Genomic DNA, 22,688 nt, shown 5'->3' on the forward strand with positions numbered 1-22,688 from the left:
AAACTATATTTTAGCCAAAATACAAACTTCTTCGGGAAAAAGAGAAATTTAAGGGCAACGCGTACATTTGCTAACACGTTCACAAAATAGGATGTAAATCTGGACTCTAGGTGTTGTTTGCTTTTTTTTTTTTTCATTTAGGAAGATTACAGGGCAGATGCAAAGATTTCTTTTGGAAAAATACTGAATTAATGGAGTTGACAGGGTGGAGACTGGCCTCCGCTGGCGTTGTTTTTGTAAAACGTATCAGCATCTCCTTGTGATGTAGTCAAACACAGATACAGAACCAGGAACACAGGAGCAGAAAAATTCTCTTATTTGCCTCCGCCTGGAAAAGACTGAGTTTCCACCAGATGGCACAACGTGATCACTGGGCAGGTCTTTCAGCTGCGCCAACCTGACTCAAGCAAAAGCTGAAAGGGTGACTTCCTTGAAATGTGCAAAGATCCACAAGAAGGAGAACACAAGGTGGAGGGGGGCGGGAGAGAGAAAGGGTGACGTTTAAGAGGAGAGAAGGGCCTGGTAATGAATTTGCTGCTGAACTGAGTGATCGACTTTTACAATTCTTTAAAATTGAAGTCGAGTTAATTTCTGCTGTACAGCAAAGTGACTCAGTTATACATACATATATTATTTTTAATATTCCTTTCCATTATGGTTTATCATAGGATATTGAATATAGTTCCCTGTGCTATGCAGTAGGGCCTTGTTTTTATCCATTCTATATATAATAGTTTGTACCTGCTAATCTCAAACTCCCAATCCCCCCCTCCCCCACCCCCATCCCCCTTGGCAACCGCCAGTCTCTTCTCTATGTCTGTGAGGCTGTTTCTGTTTTTCTGTAGATAAGTTCATTTGTGTCATATTTTAGATTCCACATACAAGTGATATCATATGGTTTTTGTCTTTCTTTGTCTGACTTACTTCACTTAGTATGATAATCTCTAGTTGCATCCATGTTGCTGCAAATGGCATCATTTCATTCTTTTTTATGGCTGAGTAGTATTGATCGACTTCTAAATCAGGTGGATTGTTCCCTCTGATCAGCAAGTTTCTTGTCTACCACTATTTGTTATGGAAAACAAAGCTTCCTTATGTACATCTCAGTATGTAAGACCTGATCTGTTACACATTTTAAAATATTACTTTGAGTGCGAGGATACAGAGACATTCCTAGAATTTATCGGTCAAATTCTGTTGGGTTTAGGTGTTGGGGAAACACGCTGTATCTTCATGAGCCTGGTCTGCTGATCGCGGGCCCCTTCTGACTTTGCTAACTGCCTGCATTTCTCCAGCCAGAGAGAAAGAAAGGGGAGGGGAGGGAAGGCAGGGGAGGGAGGTGGATGGGTGAGCAACTGCACAGGTCGGGCCTGTTCCAGGGACCGTGGTGAGGGTGAGTCTGCTTCAAAGACCAGTTCTCAAACCGCAAACGACCTCAACAGGCCCTGTGACTAGCTGTTAACGGCATTATACTGCGATACTCCTGGGAGAGCAAGCTTCGTCCCCTTTGCGTCATTTCTATCCTTGAAGATGAAACGTTTCAGTGCAGCACAGGTGTAGACACATTTTACCCAAACGGCTGAGATCAGAATGCTCTGAAGTGCACCTCTCTGTGAACGCATTCAACAGTGGCCGGATATCAAAGACCTCACGTTCATGTGGGAAAATAAGCAACAGCAGACAGAAAGGGTGAAAGGGAAAAGCTGCAAGAGTGTGTGTATGTGTGTGTTGTGTGTGTGTGTGTATATGTGTGTGTTGTGTGTTTGTATCGTGTATGTGTACACCTGTGTGTATGTATGTGTATATGTGTACATGTGTGTATGTATGTGTACATGTGTGTATGCGTGTGTATATATGTGTATGTGTACGTGTATGTGCGTATGTGTGTCTTTGTGTGGCTAGCCCTACCAGACACTGAAATATCTTTTAAAGTTTATTTAAGTAACAAAGTTGGTACTTGGACCTGAATAGACAGCTGAGCAGGACAGAGTAGAAACTGTAGAAACAGACCCAGATGCACAGGGAAATCTTATATATGATAAAGGTTACATTTCAAATTGTGGTGGCAGTTACATAATAATGCAATTGCTGGCACCTGGTTGGCCAGCTGGAAGAGAGAAAATTAGACCCAGATTCTTGTATCTGTACCTCATACAAGAATACACTCCAAGTGGATCAGCGATCCAAATGTAAGAGAGAAAGCCATATAAGAAATGTGGCTGGCGAGTTTCTCTTCCTGTAGGGAAAGTCTTTTAATTATGGCTTAAAATCCAGAAGTAATAAAAGAAATGATTAATAAATTTCAGTATATAAACATTAAAAATTAATAGAAATATAATAGGAAAAAGGCTAATATTCTGAATATGTATATATTTTAATCCCTACAAATCCATTTTGAAAAGTAATTAAAGAAGCAAAGAGATGAAGAGTCAATTCACAGAAGAAGCAACCTTAATAACAAAATAAAAATATGAAAGATGCTTAACCACACTAGTCATCAGGGAAACAAACAGTAAAATAACACAATATAACACACATCAGATGAAAACTATCATAAACTCTGACAGTGCCGAATATTGGTAAAAACGTGAGGAAAGACCAACTCTTACTGCTCATGAATTAGACATCATTGCAAGCACCCTGAGGTGTACGTTGGCAAAGTTGGTAAAACTGAGTATGTTCATCCCCGAAACCCACACATTCCAAAACTTGGTAGAACAGAAAGCCAAGCAGTGCGCGTCATGGCTGTCCTAAAAGAATTTTGAAAAACGAGGCACCCATTACATATTTTAAGTTAACATCTAAATGCTTTATCATACATTTAAGTATCTGCAAAAGATGTAATTTCTTCCATATTATAAACATTGCTATTTTTTTAAATGAATCTAAAAATCATGGAGATTTGATACCTGCCAACCTTCAGTTGACTCCTGTGTTCCTTCTGACATACCCTCATTGTTTGGGTTTTTGAGCACTTCTTACTTATTGGCTATAAGATGCTCTAAATGCATCTACATTCCCAGTCCTAGAATGAGCCAAGGATTTCTCCAAAGAATCCTGATTCCTTTTGTTGGAGAATGGTATGAGAAACCAAGTTCTGGCTGCCACTGATTTTAATTACTCAATCTCTCATTCCTAGAACTTCTTCTTGTTATTTTCCAAATATTCTGTTTTCATCTTGTCTTTGCCTTACCTTTGTATTCAAGTTTTTTTTTTTCTTTCTCTTTGAGCCTTTTATTCATACGTGTTTTAAAATCTCTTTGTTTTGCTCTACTACTTGGAGTTTCAGGGGTAACCTGAAGTGGCTGCTAATTCTTCCCCACGGTAGTTCAATTCCTTATTCATTTGCCTTTTTCTTCTTCTTTTAGTAAGTTCATCTTCAGCAAGATTTTTTTTTTCCATGAGTGTTTTTATGCCATTAATATCTTCAATGTAGTTTCTCTCTCTCTCTCTCTCTCTCTTTTTTTTATCACTATTGGTTTATAGACTTGGTGCAATTTTTTTTTTTTTTTTTTTCGGTACGCGGGCCTCTCACTGCTGTGGCCTCTCCCGTTGCGGAGCACAGGCTCTGGACGCACAGGCTCAGCGGCCATGGCTCACGGGCCCAGCCGCTCCGCGGCATGTGGGATCTTCCCGGACCGGGGCACGAACCCGTGTCCCCTGCATCGGCAGGCACACTCTCAACCACTGCACCACCAGGGAAGCCCTTGGTGCAGTTTTTAATGTTAATTTTCCAGCTTAGAGCTCCTGCACAATGAGGTAGTGTGGATTTAGTCCTCCTAATGCTTGCAACCCATGATTTCTCCTGGGTAACTTTTTCAACCCATAGCCCAAGATAGCGACTTTCTTGCAGCATCCTTGGGCTAGTAGGTAAATTGAAATACCTGTTTCACAGAGGCCAAGATTTATGAGATATCTCAGTTTGAGCATTTCATATACACTAGGCTATACCTTAGAATCTCAGTCCCCATAAAATATTAAAGTCCCAGCCCCTAATCTCTATGGGATCCTGATTTCTCCCTGAGTACCCTTGACTTAGCTTCTACTGTGCTCTGACCATGAATTTCCTCTTTATTACTGGGACCTGGGAACTAGCTTTCCTTGGTTTCTAGTTGAGCAATATTTATAAACTCTTATTAAGCAAACCAATATTTACAAGTGTTTGAAACAGGAACAGATATTTCCATGTCTGCTCATTTTACTTAACTAATGAGGACACATATATATTACTGACTATGTGCTAGGCATTGTTTCCACAAATTTACAAATAATAACATATTTAATCACGTCACATCCCTATTGGGTTGCAGAGGCTTTGCAATTTACCCTACCGTATCCACATCTACTGATTGCTTAAGTTTCAGTTCACGTGCCTCCTTATCTGTGATTTCATCTCAGATCACCCTGAAGAATTCATGCTCTTTTTCTTATGCTCTCACTATAATTTGTACCTTCATCATAGCAAAGAATTATGTTGTTTTAACTTGTTTGCATGTTTCTTTTCTCAATAGACTTTAAACTCACTAAGGTCAGGGACCATGCCTTTTATCACTGTAGAACCAACATCTATCATAGCCTCTGGCATATAAATACACTTAATACATTTTCACTAAATTAAAAAAAAAGATGGAATTATATCATGTGTGAATGAGAAGTAGCTTTAAAACAGTATGTCAGAGTTCACACTTTTTTTGAGGATGATTTTGCCGTAAGAAGTGTAAATCTAGCTTAAATACAAGTTAATTATATTTTTGTCTTAACTAAAATAATAATTGTTACCCTTTCATGACTACAATTTGAGCAAATACCAAAATCTGAGTTGTGATATTTAAACGTGTATATTTCAGAGATCTTTTTATAAATGCATCATGATCTTAACCCAACAAAATCCACATTCAAAGTTTTCATGGGTCAGTTATGATATTCCAGGAATATCTTTTTACTTTACTCAGGCCAGCAATAGTAATGCTACTGGACAGAAATAAAAAGGGAAAGACAGTTTACGGCAAGAACTTACAGAAGAAAATACGACTCTCGTGTACTCAATCAGTGGAGCCTGGTAGTAAATCAAAGAATAAATCAGTGAAGGGTTCACTTGCATGGTAGAAAGGGGGAACAGAGTGTATATGGATGGGCTTTGGGGTCAGAGCTGAAGTTAAGTCATGAGTTGGTTACATTTTTTTCCTTTGTGCCTTAGAACACACTACTATCTAGAGCTCAGTGTTCTCTTTTATAAGATGGGGATCGAGTTGATACTTTTCAGGTCGAATTGATGAGTAAACGAGATAAATTATGTGACCGCACCTTTCCTGACCATGGAAGGCATTCGGTACATATTAGTTCACGTCTTCCATCCAAACCTCATTCCTTATTGTAAGCAATTCCTTACAATTTCGTTACATTCTCAATCACTTTTGTTGTAACATTTGGGTTATGTAATCCTCGCTTAGTATCATCCTTTAGAAAGCCAGAGAATAATACCCTTCTGCCATTTCTTTTTTAGTAAGGGACTGCTGTAGAAGCCAGCAGATTTATTTCCTAATGGGAAAACGTATGATGAATTGTTCAATTTTGAGACCTATAATTTTAAAATAGTGACATTTATTTCAAAGAGTGGCTTGGCATCTCTACAATTTACACTATTTTATAATTCCAAAATGGTTTTAATGGGATGATTTTTTAAAGATATTGAATCATTTTCCTCTCCTAGGAAAATAAAATGTTCTTTTCCCCTAACTATAATAGTTCTGTAATATTAATCTTATGGTCTTTTATCAAAATCAATGAAATTGTTATAATTTAATTGTCACGATGTATTTTTATGCTGCCAATGTTCTCTAAGTGGGTAAGATGAATTGAACTCTCATTTGCTTTTGATGAATATTTAATTAGACATTAAAATTAAGAGAAATGCTGAATTTCCTAACCCCAATTCCATTTTGTGTGAATATCTACTTGATAATAAAAATGATTATTTGTATTCCACTTTCAGTTTAGAAAAAATATTTTTAACTTAATAGCTTATTAATCTTTCCTAGAACACTCTGAGATGTGCATTACTAACAACTTTTTTTAAAGATTTTTTTTTTGAGGTGGACCATTTTTAAAGTCTTTTATTGAATTTGTTGCAATATTGCTTCTGTTTTATGTTTTGGTTTTTTGGCTATGAGAGATCCGTGGGGATCTTAGCTCCCCGACCAGGGATCAAACCCACACTCCCAGCATTGGAAGGCGAAGTCTTAACCACTGGACTGCCAGTGAAGTCCCTATCAACATTTTATATATGAGAAAAAATAGCCTCAAAAGGTTAGTTTGGCCAAGGTCACCAAGCTTGTCTGTAAAGCTGGGATTCCTACTGTACATTATTCCCTATTATACATAATATGTTAACATGTTAATTGTCTCCTGAATATTTTTCAAGTTCAAATTCTAAACATGATTTTAAGTGACATTGTAGACTTTAAGACATTTGTTTTTAAAAATATTGTTTTTGTTATAAAATACAAATATACTATTGGAATAAACAGTTACAGCAGCAAAGAACATTCAGTAGCCTAGTAATAAAGTGAAATACACACAGTCACACAGAGACTCTGTATAAAGAATAAACTTATATATGGAACTGGGTGATTTTATATATTCTGCTATGATGTAAAGATATACCAAAGGTTGAGGCTATTGTGCTAAGTGAAATAATCCAGTCACAGAAGGACAAATACTGTTTGATTCCACTTAAATGAGGTACCCAGAGTCCTCAAATTCATAGAGACAGAGACTCGGATGGTGGTTTGCAGGGGTTGCGGGGAAATGGGGAGTTAGCGTTTAACGGGCACAGAGTTTCAGTTTTGCAAAATGTAAAGAATGCTGGAGATGGAGGCGGGGGACGGCTGCAGAACAATAAGCGTACCTTAGACTTTTGAACGGTACACTTGAAAGTGGTTAAGATGGTAAATTTTATATTACGTGCATTTTGCCACAATTGAGAAAAAGATATATCAACTTTTTTGCGTATATGAATCCGTCAAGGTTTTATAACATTCTTGTCTCTACTAACAGTGCACATATTTAAAAAATGTAATGTAAACTGAGATTTTTAAGAATGCCTTTTGCAAATTTCAAGCCCATATAAGACACCGTCCTCTTTCACTAAAACGTGCAGTGTTTGCCTCAGCTGATGCTCCTCAGGGAAAAATGAAGGGTCTGTGGACCACATGAACCACAGCCCCATGCGTGGCGTGGGACCTGAAGTGTGAGGACAAGCAGATGTTCGTGGGGTCTCCAAGGGAAGGGGGGCACCCCAGTCAGGTGGGACAGCGTGTGTGGAAGTGTGGAGTCCGGGCCCGGCAGTGGCTCAGTCTCAGGACGGGTGAGGCAGGAGGCCCCAGGGTGCCAACCTAGAGAGCCCCAAGGAGCCTAGGTCACAAGCCAAGTGCCCCAGTAGCATTCTGGACTTTACTCTGGCTGATGTGGAATCAACGAAACATTTAAATTAGCTGCATTTACACCCCCATGTTCATAGCAGCATTATGCACAATAGCCAAGACATGGAAGCAACCTAAATGTCCATCCACAGAGGAACAGATAAAGATGATGTGGTACCTGTAGACAATGGAATATTACTCAGCCATAAGAAAGAATGAAATAATGCCATTTGCTGCTACTTGGATGGACACAGAGATTATCATACTAAGTGAAGTAAGTCAGAAAGAGAAAGACAAGTATCATATGGTATCACTTATATGTGGAATCTAAAATATACACAAATGAACTTATCTACGAAACTGAAACAGACTCACAGACATAGAGAACAGACTTGTGGTTGCCAAGGGGCAGGTAGGGTGGGGGAGGGATGGATTAGGAGGTTGGGATTAGCAGATGCAAACTATTATATATAGAATGAATAGACAATAAGGTCCTACTGTAGAGCACAGGGAACCGTATTCAATATCCTGTGATAAACCATAATGGAAAAGAAAAAAAATTCTTTTAAAGTGTGTAAAGTATAAATATGTTCTCAACTGTACACTTAAAAATGGTTAAGATGATAAATTTTATACGTGTATTTTACCACAATTTAAAAAACTCGAAAAAAATAAATAAAATAGCTGCATTTAGCCAAGTCCCTCAGATTTTCTGGAGGCAGGAATAGCTATTGGAACAGTACAGGCGGCACTGGGGCAGGGGCAGGGCTAGTAAAGAGCTCAGAGACAAAAGGACGGGACATAGAGTAGGACTTCTAACCTCCTTTGGATTTTTGTAAGAAATGACTTGTTATGGGCGGAAGTTCATCAGAATAAAGACAACTAATGGAATAAGAAACAACCTGGTAATATCTGCTAACGTGTTATTCTAGCACATAACCAGGTATCTTCTGTAAGAGAGTTTGTTTATATTTGAACAAAATTCTTACCTAAGGTCCTGGATTGGGTCCGGTTTTATGAGGGGCGTCTCCACTGAATGTTCAAAAAGAGCCCCTTCAGGCCCTAAACACAAACCAAAGATGAAGCTTTTACAAAAGTAAAACAGCAGCCCACAAATCGAGCATTTATACTGCATTATTACAGGACACGTAGGTTCTGATCGTTGCTGAATTCGTACAGATGTTTGAGTTGCAGGAAAAAAATAGGTATAACTGCTTTCCTGCTTTTCCAAGGATACCACGATTTCATTAGATGTCTATAAACAAAATATGATTTTTAAAGTAGTTACAAATACCCAGGCTTATTTTAAAACCAGAAAGCAATATTAGCCCTCAAATTGAAAGAAATTTCAGTTGAAAATTGCATTAAGTCCATATATTTTCGGTAATAGTAATTTGATTCATTCTCTAGATTTTACGTGTAAAAATTGTATCTTGTGTCATCTGTTTCTTAAGGCACATCAGGAAATTTATAGAAAAATCCAAATTTTGAATATTTAAAATTGACTTTCTAATTTGTATGAATCAGTATGTTCCCAGTTGTCTGGTTAGTCCGAGAACCTAATTATGTGCAAGACATGGTGTGGGTACTGGGTTAGGGTGCAGAGATTCGAAGGTGATATATCCTAACTTGGTTAGTAGTCAGAACCCTACAAGGCAGGTATGATTATTTTCCCATTTTACTGAAGAGGAAACTGAGGAACAGAAAGGTTAATTAACTTGCCTAGAGTTACACAGCTAAGTGGCCGAACTGTGATTTGACTTCAAAGCCCACACTTTTAACCTCTGCACAGCAGGGTTATTCACAGATAAGTGCTCATCATGATTTACCTAGGTCCTTCTGCCTGGCCTAGACCACACCCCTGTCTTGGGCTCCACCCGTCAGTACAAAATGAACTTTCAAAATTACAAACCAGGGCTTCTCTGGTGGCGCAGTGGCTGAGAGTCCGCCTGCCGATGCAGGGGACGCGGGTTCGCGCCCCGGTCCGGGAAGATCCCACATGCCGCGGAGCGGCTGGGCCCGTGAGCCATGGCCGCTGAGCCTGCGCGTCCGGAGCCTGTGCTCCGCAACGGGAGAGGCCACAGCAGTGAGAGGCCCGCGTACCGCAAAAAAAAAAAAAAAAAAAAAGAGAAACGCAAGCAATTTAATATGAGGAGAACTTAGGCTGGAACGACAACTTAAGGGGCACAGACCCCCTGAGGCCATCAAGGTCCTCGTATGGAAGTTTGGAGAAGTCACTGCACAAGGAAGTGACCCTTGGAATTGATGGGACCATTCACCACCACTGAAAGGGGAAAGTCAGGAGAGAAGCAGAACTGGAGGAAAATACCGAATGAATCAGCCTGGAGACCTCCTGTGGGATCATGTATGTCCTTAGAGTTGAAGCCAGTTTTAATTGGGCCTTTTGTTCCTTTCAGCTGAAGGGCTGTTAACTGATGGAGCAGGTCATCAACTGTCCACAGAGCTGCATGACTGGGTCTGGAGCCGGATGTGTTGAGCGTGTGCTTGAAGGATGTGGTCCTCTCTAAGAAGCTGCTAGAGATCCGTCTTCACATCTGTAAGGGACATGGACTCACCACCTTCACTTCTTCTTCAGTGGCAGAAACCTTACTTTCCAGGTCCTCTTTTGTGGGTGGCTTTGTGGGTGACTCCAGAATTTCTACGTCGTCACTTGTGACATATGTAATCCCGTTTAGCTAATCAGAGAAGGATGAAGGGACTGAACTGCCTTATTGCTAGATTGTGTCTTTCCCCTTAGTGATGAGACTGGATACTCTTACAGGGCCCTGTTTTCCTTCCTAAATGTTGGGGAATGGACCCCGCCCAGCGAATCACTGCCAAGGAACTGAAGTACCCAACCGTGCATCATCTTCCAGAAGCCGGTTCTGGCAACGGGATAAAATAATTTTTTTGAAGATGACATTTTGATGCTGCTCCAATAACATGTTCTGTGACTGGGGTTAGTAAAAGAGACATGCTGATTTCGGTCACTTGGTGACGATTCTACTTTTAGGGGGAAAAATGAGACTGCTGAAGGCCGAGATCAATTTCAAACTGGGGTGGTGAAATTGTTTAATCTCCTCCATGAATTTGATTTAAAAATGATTTTTCAGTTTCCCCGTTGACTAGAGTATACATGGCAGCTGTTTAAGAATGGACAAGGGATTTCACGTTACTCTTTGAGTTCTTGAGACAAAGGCAGCAGCAAGAAAGCACTTCTTGATGTGTGTTCAGATCAGGATGTACTGCAACTCAGGAATCTGGAGGGGCCACCTTAAAGAAAGACCACTGAGTCCCTCCCCTTACGCCCCATGCTCAGGCCAAGTGGCCAGAGGGAAGAGTGTATAGCCAAGCATTGAATTCTCTTTCTCTGCCCCCAGAGTGACCTGGTTCTCTGTCGCTTCTCACTCCTCTTTCCTTGGTTGTCAACTGCTGCTGCTTTTGCTGATCCAAGAAACTCCAAAGGCTACTTGAAATCAATCCATTTAACACAGAGATCAAACTTTTATAGTACGTAGTGGAGAAAAGCTTGAATGGGAATTTACTTGGAAAAATTAACGTTTATAAAAATATTCTTCTCGTATTTTATATATTTAACGAAACTTAACCACCATTGTAGCAACTATGGAGTCGTATGACATAAAGAATAAATCAAGTTTTGTTTTTTGGTGCAATTTTCCCAACACAGTTGGAATTATATGATGGCTGTGGTAGTTTTCTGTTTCTGTGTAAAGCCTTTGGGTTACACCAATTGGAAAGAGATAAAAGGAAACAATATGGTGGGGAAAAAAAAGTGGGTAAAGATTTGTGAGGAAGATTTCATTCTTCTAAGAGAGTGTCAAAGAATTTCAAAAGAAATGACATGAAGAAAAGTCAACAAATTCAAACTACAGTACTTTTTCTTATCGGCCTGAAATATTCCACAGTAAACTTCCCAAAACTGCAATTTGCTTTTGCAGAAGTGCCCTCCACGCGATACTGTTTTTCTTAAGAGTTACTACAGATGAATGGATACAGAAGATGTGGTATATACACAATGGAATATTATTCAACCAGAAAAAGAAGGAAATCCTGCCCTTTGCAACAACATGGATGGACCTCGAGGGAATTATGCTCAGTGAAAAAAGTCAGAGAAAGATAAGTACTGTATGATCTCACTGATATGTAGAATCTAAAAAACAAACAACAACAAAACAAAAACTGAACTCACAGACATAGAGAACAGACTGATGGTTGCAAGAAGTGAGTGTTGGGAGGTGGACAAAATGGGTGGAGGTGGTCAAAGGTACAAACTTACAGTTATAAGACAAATAAGTCGCGGGGATGTGATATACACCATGGCGACTACAGGTACCACGTATTGTGTATTTGCAAGTTGCTAAGAAAGTAGATCTTAAAAGTTCTCGTCACAAGAAAGAAGTTTTAAGTATGTGTGGTGATGGACGTTAATTAGACTTATTGTGGGGATCGTTTCACAATATATACAAATATTGAATCCTTATGTTGTACACCTGAAACTAATGTTGTTTGTCAATTATTCCTTAATTAAAAATAAAGAGCTACTACATACCAGTTACTCGAAGTTTATCTGTACCAACCACAACTGCCTTTTCATCAACAGTAAACAGGGGCTTGCTGTCCTTGGAGTTGATCTGAAACTGCTGACTCTGGACCTCTACCATTTTGGGACCTAAAGAATGAATTAAAACATTTTATTATAAAGTGTGTAGTCTCTGCAGTGTTAAAAGCTCTACTTTTACACATGCCATGGCACCCAGTAGTACCAAATCACCAAACAGTTAAGATTTGTTACCAGTAATTTTTTTGATTCTGTGATTAAATTTTAAGTCCTAAATCTATTATATTATTAAAATTAATGTAGGTCACATGTATGTTGATCTAAATCAAATATATGTATGAATGAATTATATAAAAATTTTTTCAGGTTTTTAAAACTTGCCAAAAATAATATGATTCTTCTGCGCGGATTACTGAAATGGGTATTCTTTTGAGTACTAACCAACTGAGGATTTTATATTCTGAAATGTGAGATTTGTGAAAGACCATCTTATGAATGGCTTCCTTCAGTGGCCAAAGTTCACGCAGACAATGAATGAGTTGCACTCAGATTCTTGCCTCTGCCCTAATCCTCACCTCCTACTCCATGGAGCAAACAGACATCACCATGGAAACACACCCTCAAGTTTCTGCCCTTCACCTTCATCTCAGCCATTTCTGTCTTCTCCAGCCCTTCTTTCTATTTCAGGGACAGGGCATCCCTTTCTCCTCCAAGCTTACTCCTTTCACATGAACTTTTTCTGTTTGTTTGTTCGTTTTTGCTGTACAGCAGGTTCTTACCAGTTATCTACTTTATACATATTAGTGTATATACGCCAATCCCAATCTCCGACCCACTGGCTTTTAAATTAAGACTGTGCCCAGCAGACGTTTAATGTGTGCTTCTGCGTGCCAGGCACTGGGGACGCTGTACCTTCAGCGTGTGAGATCTTGTTCAATGTCTCTCATTGGTACAGTTGGGTATCCATCATTTTATGTTTTCTGATTTCTCTGTCCTTCTAACCTTAGCAGCAGAATGGATTCATCTCTCTAGAACATAGCGTTCAGCATTTGCTTAAGGAACTACGAGTGTTCCTTCATTCTTTTGTTAGTTCTATTTTCTTATCTAGAAAAGTAAGTTTATTGTGAAGTGGATACTTGTAGATTCCGTGTATGTGTCCCTGTGTCCCCCACAGTACTCATTCAAGTTGACTGGTACCTGCTAGAAATTAAACAGAAGCTTTTCAGCTAATACAGTAATCAGTCTTGGATATTGTCAGCAACACATTCTTACGTTTTTTCACTAATTTGTACCTCAGAACCCTCCAAAGATTCTTCATTTAAATGTGCGTGTGTTCACATGTTACAAAGCGGAACACAGTTTTTTCTCTCTGTTTTATCTCCTTTCTCTTAAGGAAGCCTGGCTTTTTGTGAGAGTTGCCTGTATTTTTGCTCTCCTGAGCTTTCACTCAAACTCAGTTATCCTGTGATTCGGTGTCACTATTTACCTCTTCTGGGTCACTGATATGTCTTACATATTTCTCATACAAACACTGATTTGCATTAAGTGATGAATTTGAAGTTATTTGAGTTTAGAATCAAGAGGAAAAAACTGGAGTAATTTATCCAATAGGAGTTCACTGTTTAGCTTATTGGAGGTTCATATAACAATTCGAGGAGAATTTATCAAGTGAAAGTGGTTAAACTAAATGACATTTTTTCTGTAACCATTGTTTCATATACATTGATGAAATATTCAACAAATGAGTTTAGTTGCATAATTTTCATGAGTAACAAAGCTACATAAATCCTCAAATCAAAGAAAATTCAGGAAAGTGAGTCTCCTCCATTCAGCACAAATTTATTGTATGCTTTTATGTTCAAGGTTTCGTGCTAAGAATTGAGGCTACATAAAAGAGGAGATGCAGTTCACACCTTATAGGATTTCATAGTCTACTGAAGAAAAAAGCATATAAATCTAGTCCCAGGGCAATTTGATAAGTGCCGTGATACAACCATGGACAGTGTCCAGTGAGAACCCTGACAAGGAATTCCTGTCCCTCCTGGGGGATCAGGGATGACACCTCAGAGAAGGGGATGTCTGGGCTGACCTGGAAGAGTTCATGTTTCCCTGATGAAGGGAGAATGCGAGATTCCAGGTAGAGGGGGCTACTCAAACAAACGCACAGAGGTGGATAAAATTCCATCTTCACTTTATAAAAAATACAGACATAGAATGTTCAGTTTAAATATGTTTTCCACTTCAAAAGAAACTGTGCTCCAAGTGATAACAAGCCCACCACAGGAATAATCATCTCTTAAAGTAAGTGAGTTTATAATTAAATCTTTTAACTTTCATTAATATTCTACTAGTCTTTATAACCTTGCTGGACATGCATTAGAGCTGAGTGCAGCAGAGTTCTTTAAGAAATAAAACTCAGGGCTTCTCTGGTGGCGCAGTGGTTGGGAACTCGCCTGCCAGTGCAGGGGACACAGGTTCGAGCCCTGGTCTGGGAGGATCCCACATGCCGCAGAGCAACTAAGCCCGCAAGCCACAACTACCGAAGCCTGCGCGCCTAGAGCCTGTGCTCCGCAGCAAGAGAGGCCATCGCCATGAGAAGCCCGTGCACCGCAACAAAGACCCAATGCAGACAAAAATAAATAATAAATAAATTAATTTAAAAAAAGAAGAAATAAAACTCAAATACTTTCTTTGTGATTAAAAAAGGAGCTATCTGGTAAAATCACAATTTTAATGAAAGGTTTTGGTACAAATAACGAGGGAAATAAATAAAGGAATTAGGGCTTCCCTGGTGGCGCAGTGGTTGAGAGTCCGCCTGCCAATGTGGGGGACACGGGTTCATGCCCCGGTCTGGGAAGATCCCACATGCCGCGGAGCGGCTGGGCCCGTGGGCCATGGCCGCTGGGCTTGCGTGTCCGGAGCCTGTGCTCTGCGACGGGAGGGGCTGCAGCGGTGAGAGGCCCGCGTACGGCAAAAACAAACAAACAACATCAACAAAAAAAGCAAATGTCACAGAGTCCTTTGAGAAAAGGAAAGATTTATTCTGCTGCTGCAAATATCGTATCACAGAAAATACTGGACTGGAAGTATAAAGCTGTGGTTAAGTTCATTCTACTAATGTTTTGGTATCATCTTGTATTACTAGGTTCACCTTTATAAGCCTGGTGTCAGTGACTCTTATCTGTATAGCTTGACTCTATTCTTTAGGCTAGTCTGTTACATCCAAGCACATGAGTTCATGGACCTATAATAACCAGGAAGGGGCTCCAGTGCTGTTCACAGCAATTGCCTTGGATGAACCCACTGTTTTTTAAAAATTTATTTTACTGAAGTATAGTTGGTTTACGATGTTGTATTAATTTCTGCTGTACAGCAAAGTGATTCAGTTATAAATACATTCTTTTTCATATTCTTTTCCGTTATGGTTTATCACAGGATATTGAGTATAGTTCCCTGCGTTATACAGTAGGACTTGTTTATCCATCCTGTATATACTAGTTTGCATCTGCTAATCCCAAATTCCCAATCCGCCCCTCCCCCACCCCCTCGGCAACTGCAGTCTGTTCTCTATGCCTGTGAGTCTGTTTCTGTTTCATAGGTAAGTTCATTTGTGTCATATTTTAGATTCCACATATGAGTGACATCATATATTTGTCTTTCTCTGTCTGACTTACTTCACTTAGCATGATAATCTCTAGCTCCATCCATGTTGCTGCAAATGGCATGATTTCCTTCTTTTTCATGACTGAGTAGTATTCCACGGTATATATACACAATGTGTATCTATATATATTGTGTGTCTGTGTGTGTGTGTGTACACGACATCTTCTTTATTCATTCATCTGTCTATAGACACAGGTTGTTTCTATGTTTTCACTATTGTGAACAGTGATGCTAACCCCTTGTTTTTTACTCCTGACTTTCTTTGTTGAATTTCTCTTTTCTGTTTTACCTGAGAAATTTTGAGTTTGTTTCCCACTCATGACCCCAAGTTCCTCACAGCTGTGGCTCAGACTTAAACTTGAACCCTTGTCCACTCTGGAGCACCCTGGACAGGCCATCTTCCCCCACCCCATCTCCTAGAACTCTCTCCCACACTTAAGCTGGCTTTCCAGTCCATCCCTTCCTACACAGTCTTTTATTCATTCCTCCATTCATTCATTCACCAAGTATTTATTGAATACCTCCTAAATATATGAGTGGCCTGAATTAAGAACTGTGTCATTGACTGAATGGAATAACCTAACTCCAATTTTTGAGTATTACATAATCAAATTATTGTGTGTGTGTGTGTGTATATATATATATATATATAATATGCAACAATATTATTGTATATTGTATTTACAATAAATATATTTATAATATAATTTTATAATTATATTTACAATTATATATATATTCCTTGGACTATTATGTAGCCATTAAAATAATGCCATTGAAATGGAAGAAATTAAAAAAACAAAAAGAGAGTACTATGTAGACTTCTATGCAAATAAATTTGAAAACCTAGATGAAACAGAAAATTTCAGGGAAATAGGAATTGCCAAAATTGACCCCATTCAGCTAAAAAGTCTTATTTTGAAGCTAACCAGAACTGGTTTCTATTATTCGAAGTCAAAAGAACATTAACTGTAGTAACCAGAGCTGCATTTATAACTAGTAAGATTCCACTGTCGTTCACAATTTGTTGTCTGTTAGTTCCAAGATTTGAAATGCTAGCTGTTGATGCTTGCTTTCCTATGTTTGATTCCTTTTGGAATTTAAGACTTTTGGCTTTGATTGTATTGGTTGCCAATTTTTTCAGTGGTCTTAGTAATAAACAATTATTCATTTAATTAAATGGGATTACTTTGTCTAGTTCACATAGATCACACTTTAATATCCAGATTGGCTAAATTTAACTTCTCCCAGGAAATGTGAGGCTGGAATGAGTGTGATTGTGGGAAGTCATTTACTGAAAATCGTCTCGGATTTGGTGAGCTGAATATTTCCGAGTTCAGGATTCTCAGTATAGCAGAGGCTTTCCAACCAAAGGTTTAATAGAAATCACTTATTTTAACTCTACCTCAGGTATGAAACACTAAGGTTAAGACTCAAAATTTGAGGTTAACAGTTTAAAGTAATTCTGATGGGAAACTTTTTTTTTAAAGTGAATTCCTTGGTGACAAAAACAACACCATATTTGCAGCAACTAGGACAGTTCCCGGTGTGCCATGATTTAATGAAATCTGAGTAGAGAGGGAGGGTGGTGGAAACACCCCTGTTGGAGAAGCAAGTCCTAAGGTGACTCCTGGTTTGGCTTCTCTACTAACTAGCTGTGTGTTTTTGAGAAAATTAGCTTTTCAGTGCTTCCATCATTCCATCCACGAAAGTGGAGACAGATTTATGTTATCTTTAACTCCTCTATATATGAAAATCCACACTTAGCAAAAAATTAAATGTGAAAATGAGTATTTGTGTTAAATCATTTTCAGAAGAATATAAAATGAATCTTTTACTTTTGGAACTCCTAAAAAATAATTACACACTCTAAATGTTATTAATTACTTGACAGCATATAGAAAGTAGCACATAGGCATTCAATAAATGTTTGTTGAATGAATGACAAAAGATGGGTAAAAATCCCTCAAACATTTTTTTTTTTTTTTTTTTTTTTTTGTGGTACGCAGGCCTCTCATGGCTGTGGCCTCTCCTGTTGCGGAGCACAAGCTCCGGACACGCAGGTTTAGCGGCCATGGCTCACGGGCCCAGCTGCTCCGCGGTATGTGCGATCCTCCCGGACCGGGGCACGAACCCGTGTCCCCTGCATCGGCAGGCAGACTCTCAACGACTGCGCCACCAGGGAAGCCCTCCCTCAAACATTTAAAAGCTATAGTCAGTTAAAAATTTTTAAGAAATTTAAGAAATGGTAGACACAATTCATAATACAACATAATTTATAAAGAAATATGATTTGGTTTAGACAAGTATCATGAACATGTATGCTGTGTAAGCTCAGGTTCATCTCTAGATTTATTGAGAATTTCACTGGACTTGGTGATAAAACAAGCTTCTAAGCAAAACAGAAATACAATTTATCATTTAGAAAAAGTTATAAAGATTGGATCAGAACACAGACTATGGAACTCATGTATTACTGTAATAAAGAGGAATCATGAAGTTAAGATACGGCTGTACCTTCCAATGGAATATTATTGTTCTGTAACAACAGCCATTTAAAAAGGGGGACACGGAAGGTTACCTGCCTGTGTTGGTAGTACACTTGTCATCTATTTCCCCATAATCTGGAGAGCCATCCAATTTCTTAGATTTAGCAAATCTATAAAGTGTTGATGGTGTAGAGAAGGTATATTCCTTTCACCAGCTGTTTGCTCTTTTGTTATTTCTTCCATCGATATTCTTTCTTTCTAATCCTTTTGCTCTCTGCGCACAATTCCAAAGGACCTCTCTCCCACGTGACCATATTCTTTGGTCTTAGCTGATCGGATGGGTGTACATGGCTCAGCCAAGGGCAGTTGGTTGAACAGAGTAATTGGGCCAATTAGAGTACTTTGCTGTGAATTGAGAATTCGTGACATTGAAGACCAAGTTGGCTGGTGTTGAGAACTATAGCCAATCGGATGAAGAACCAGAGAGTCCTGTAGAGTTAGAACTGGTGCAACCATGATACCAAGTGAAAATCATGGACAGAGATTCATGGAAAGGAGGGGAACATGGTAGAGAGAAGGAGAAAGGGAGGGGGAGAGAGGGAGAGAGAGGATGAATACTTTGATTCTCCGGCCCTGGTCTTTCTTTTCTTGAGGGCAGCTACTTTGTTTCCTTTCCTCAGTCTCTGTGAGATTATTTTGTATCCTGCCAACAATCATTGTTTCTTGTACTACCTTAAATGGTCCTCTTATTTCTTGGAACCAAAATAACTTCACTTAAAATACTTCAGACTGTCCTCCCACCACCTGAACTAGTCTCCGTGGTCCACACAGCATGATATTTAGAAAACTCATACTTTGATTGCTCATAAATAACTTTGAATTCTCTAGAAGAAAAAAAAACAAATGGATCCATTCAGCACAACTGTTCATGGACCACACACATGCAAAGCACTGTTATGAAGCTGGACTCACCCACTTTTAACCTGCCTGTAACTTCTCCTTCTGGGTTGCGTGCATTTACAGTCACATTCTGTGTGGACTGCAGAAGCAGAGATGAGTCCTAAAAACAGATTTACAATGTTAGCCAAATATAGACTATTTAAAATGACTATACCTTTGAATTTGTATATAAATTGAGGATTTATACAAAATAATTTCCCCAATGTCATAGATCCTGTGAACCTCTAAATTTGTGGCTAAAACTATTTTTTAAACTTGGATTATATTGTGTGAAGGGGGTAAATGCATTATTTCTTTTCCCCCCCACAAAATACAATAACCTCCTGGGTTTACAGAGCCTGTGTGCACTGGCTACAATGGACCAAGTCCGTTCTCAAGGTGAAGATCTGAAACAATGAAGTTTTAATCAGTGTTTTGTCTTTTCCAAGGAATTAAAATTTCATTTCTCATAATTTATGTCCAGGACATGATATATTTTTAAAAGGTAAATCAGAGAGTGGTTAGCTCTTCTATAAATAAATACCATATTACTTATTTTCAAAACGCAAAAGGCTTCTCACAATTTCAAAAGAGCTTTTAAAATCTGTTGGATGCCTACGTTTTTAGAGCTTTTTGTTGGAAGATACAGTGGCTTTATGAGCACGTAAGTGGGGTCATAGTCTGAGCGGAGGCTTTGTCTCACAGAATATTGCTGGCTCTTCTATAACAGTTTTCTTCAAAAGGAATGCAGTAATTTGGCTACTGGATTCAGGTGGGTTTATGCCACTCAGCGGGAACCAAATATCTTCCAAAGTTGTGGGGTATAATATGATTTTTCAGAAGGAAAGAAGTTTTAGGAGTGCTTTGAAACTCTAGCAGGTCAGAAATTCTCCAACTTGCTTTGTGGAAGCAGATGGATTTACCACTGTCTCACCTTTTTCCAATGGTGTGACCTTACTACTTGTTTTTGCTGTGTTTTGAAATAACCAGCATGATAATAAGAGCTAATAATTCACCAACGATTTTTACCATCCAGCCTCTCCTTTTATCTCCACATTTTGAAGGAGGTAGCATTACTCCTCACATAACAGATGAGGAAATTGAGCTCAAAGAGATTAAATGGCAGCTCTCCCAAAGTAACAGCTAGCAAGTGACAGTTCCATGACGGAACCGTCTTCAGGAGCCAACTTCCAGGCTCTTTTTTTTTTTTTTTTTTTTTTTTTTTATCATTTTCCCTGAAAGGGAGGACATGGCCCAGGTCAGAGCTGTGAGGCCCACTCCCGGGCCTAGACAAAGTAAGTTGTCCCAGGAACCACTCTGGTCGTCTGATCCAATGGATGCTCTCCAACACTACTCTTTTTCTGGCTTCCACCGCAGGGGCTGCAAAGGCTAAATGCTTTCTCAGCCTGTCCTGCAGGGAGGGAGACCCAAGCGATACAATTCTGGTCAATGAGATGTAAGCAGAAATCCGCTGGGGCGGGGCTGGGGGTTTCCAGGCAAGGTTTTGGGTGTGACCATGGCGGTCACTCGCTAGGGCCCACCCAAGGCACGTGGCCAGGGAAACATGCAGTTGTCGACGCATGCACACCTTTCATCAGAAAAGCAAACTTTCTGTGTTTCACCATTATTTATTTCTCATGAAACACAAATTATTTAAATGCGTCCTCATTTGCTTACCACTCTGGAGTGTATTTCTTTGGCATAAAGTGGGAATAAAAACTCCGATTCCCCCTCCAGGCGAAGTCCATCTTCTGTAACATGCAGGTGGCCCATCCCTGTCTGTTAAAAAGAGATTTGTTATTGCTTTCTTCTTCACTTCTTTTAGTATCAACTTAAATCATGTATGCATTTTCATAGATTTCCTATCCGCACTTTACTGTATTTCTCTTAAACACTTTATTTAAAACTTTAGTTGTTTTTATTCAATATTCAGTATTTTATTACGTCTTGTGTAAATACAAAGGGCTGTTTAGGAAATGCATATAAGATTTAAATAATCACTTTATAACAAACATGCAAGAGCCCACCAACATGTCAGAAAAAAAAATCTTACCATTACTATTTAAAATTTTTTAAAAATTAAGATGCAATAAAATGGACTCTTAAGGCTTATAGCTCTATGAGTTTTAACATACATACAGATTCGGGTAGCCACCAACACAACCAGGATACAGCACTGCAATGAAAACCAACACGCTACAGTTCGCAGTGAAATTATTTAAAAAAGGTAAAAAAGAAAAGTGAATGTTATATTATTTTTTGCTACTGAAAATTCTGATCCAGACAGGAAACCAACATTAACTGCATGAAAGGAAGCTTCTGTTGATACAATGTGGATGGAGTGACTGCACAAACGAAACAAGAACATGTTTATCAGGAAAAAAAAAATACTTACTGGGGAAAACCACATCACTTTAAGAATCCAAATTGTAAGAGCAAGATTCACAAGGAGGAGGATGAGCAAAAGAAGAACAAATAAGTAGAGGCAACGCTTTCTCCAGCCATAGATGCCGATTTTGTAGACAGACTGGTTCTCTGGCCGCTCTATGCGGGTGCCTTCTGTGGTCATGGTGTATTGTTCACGTACCATCTGCCACCGGGTGGGGGGCAAGGGGGGGTGAAGGGAGGGGGGAGGGGGGAAGAGGAGGGTAGAGGGAGAGAGGGAGAGACACATGGCCAGAAAGAGAATTCGTTTGTCAGTATTGATTGACCATTAGTCCCACAAAATACTTTTTACCCCAATAACAAATTTCCCAAATTAGTGATGTTTAAAATGAGCATTGGCTATTACTTTGAAACATGTCACTGTATTTCAACCACAGTGATAATCTGTCATGCAATGTATTTAGATATGACAAATTCATTTGAAATCCAGTGATTATATTTTCAGATTTTGATCAACAAAATCAATACATATACAGCTTTCAAAATTCTGCAAGATGAAACTTGGAATTGAAGCATCAACCTACAACAATCAAGTTATCACATTCTTAAAAGATTCAGTGGGAGGAAAATCAAGCTGGTACCTAAGAGCCTTCTGGAGAAAAAATCCAATTACTCAACTTTATGCCAAATGATTAAATTACATCTTCCTTCAGCTACTAAATTATTCAGAATTAAAAAGGCTCTTTTCAAGATACCTACTACACCAACTCTGGCCTATAATAAAGCTCCCAAGTACTGACCTACTTCAAGAAAGATCAAAATGTGTACGTGTACAAATGTTTACAAACATTCACTGTTTTATGTAAATTAGGTTAAGAGTTTTAGTAACAATTTCAACGCTATGAAGAAATTTTTAAAAGTTGCTCAATTTCCCCCTTTACACAAAGAAAAAAAGAACATGGTTTTAACTGTTTAAATTAAGATCAGAAATTATGATGACTTTTCTGATTGTAAATGTAGCAAAATGATGAATCATATAAAATATTCTCCTCTGAGATTTTTTATGCATTTATTTTTGGGAATGATTTGGAGCTGTCCTTATTTAAAATGTTATGGTCAAAATAATTCTATAAATTTCCTTCCAACCAAACAACAGGCATTGCCCCGTGTTCTAGCTGGTTGTATAAAATGGTGCTAGTCATCACTCAGTAT

At 38.9% G+C, this 22,688-nt stretch overlaps 1 protein-coding gene across 1 annotated transcript in view; it reads right to left on the minus strand.

Annotated features, from left to right (window-relative positions):
• SGCG (sarcoglycan gamma) overlaps window positions 1-22,688 on the minus strand; it is a 31,344-nt gene that overhangs the window by 2,989 nt on the left and 5,667 nt on the right. Inside the window, exons 2-6 of the mRNA XM_029210261.1 lie at window positions 21,487-21,681; window positions 20,769-20,870; window positions 19,125-19,212; window positions 11,992-12,111; window positions 8,411-8,483 (exon numbers count right to left, since the gene is read on the minus strand). Coding sequence (XP_029066094.1) covers window positions 8,411-8,483; window positions 11,992-12,111; window positions 19,125-19,212; window positions 20,769-20,870; window positions 21,487-21,681 — 578 coding nt within the window. The remainder of the gene's footprint in view (window positions 1-8,410; window positions 8,484-11,991; window positions 12,112-19,124; window positions 19,213-20,768; window positions 20,871-21,486; window positions 21,682-22,688) is intronic.

Source organism: Monodon monoceros, unplaced genomic scaffold (assembly GCF_005190385.1).
Source record: "Monodon monoceros isolate NGI ecotype Baffin Bay Population unplaced genomic scaffold, NGI_Narwhal_1 Super_Scaffold_8, whole genome shotgun sequence".
Lineage (NCBI taxonomy): Eukaryota > Metazoa > Chordata > Mammalia > Artiodactyla > Monodontidae > Monodon > Monodon monoceros.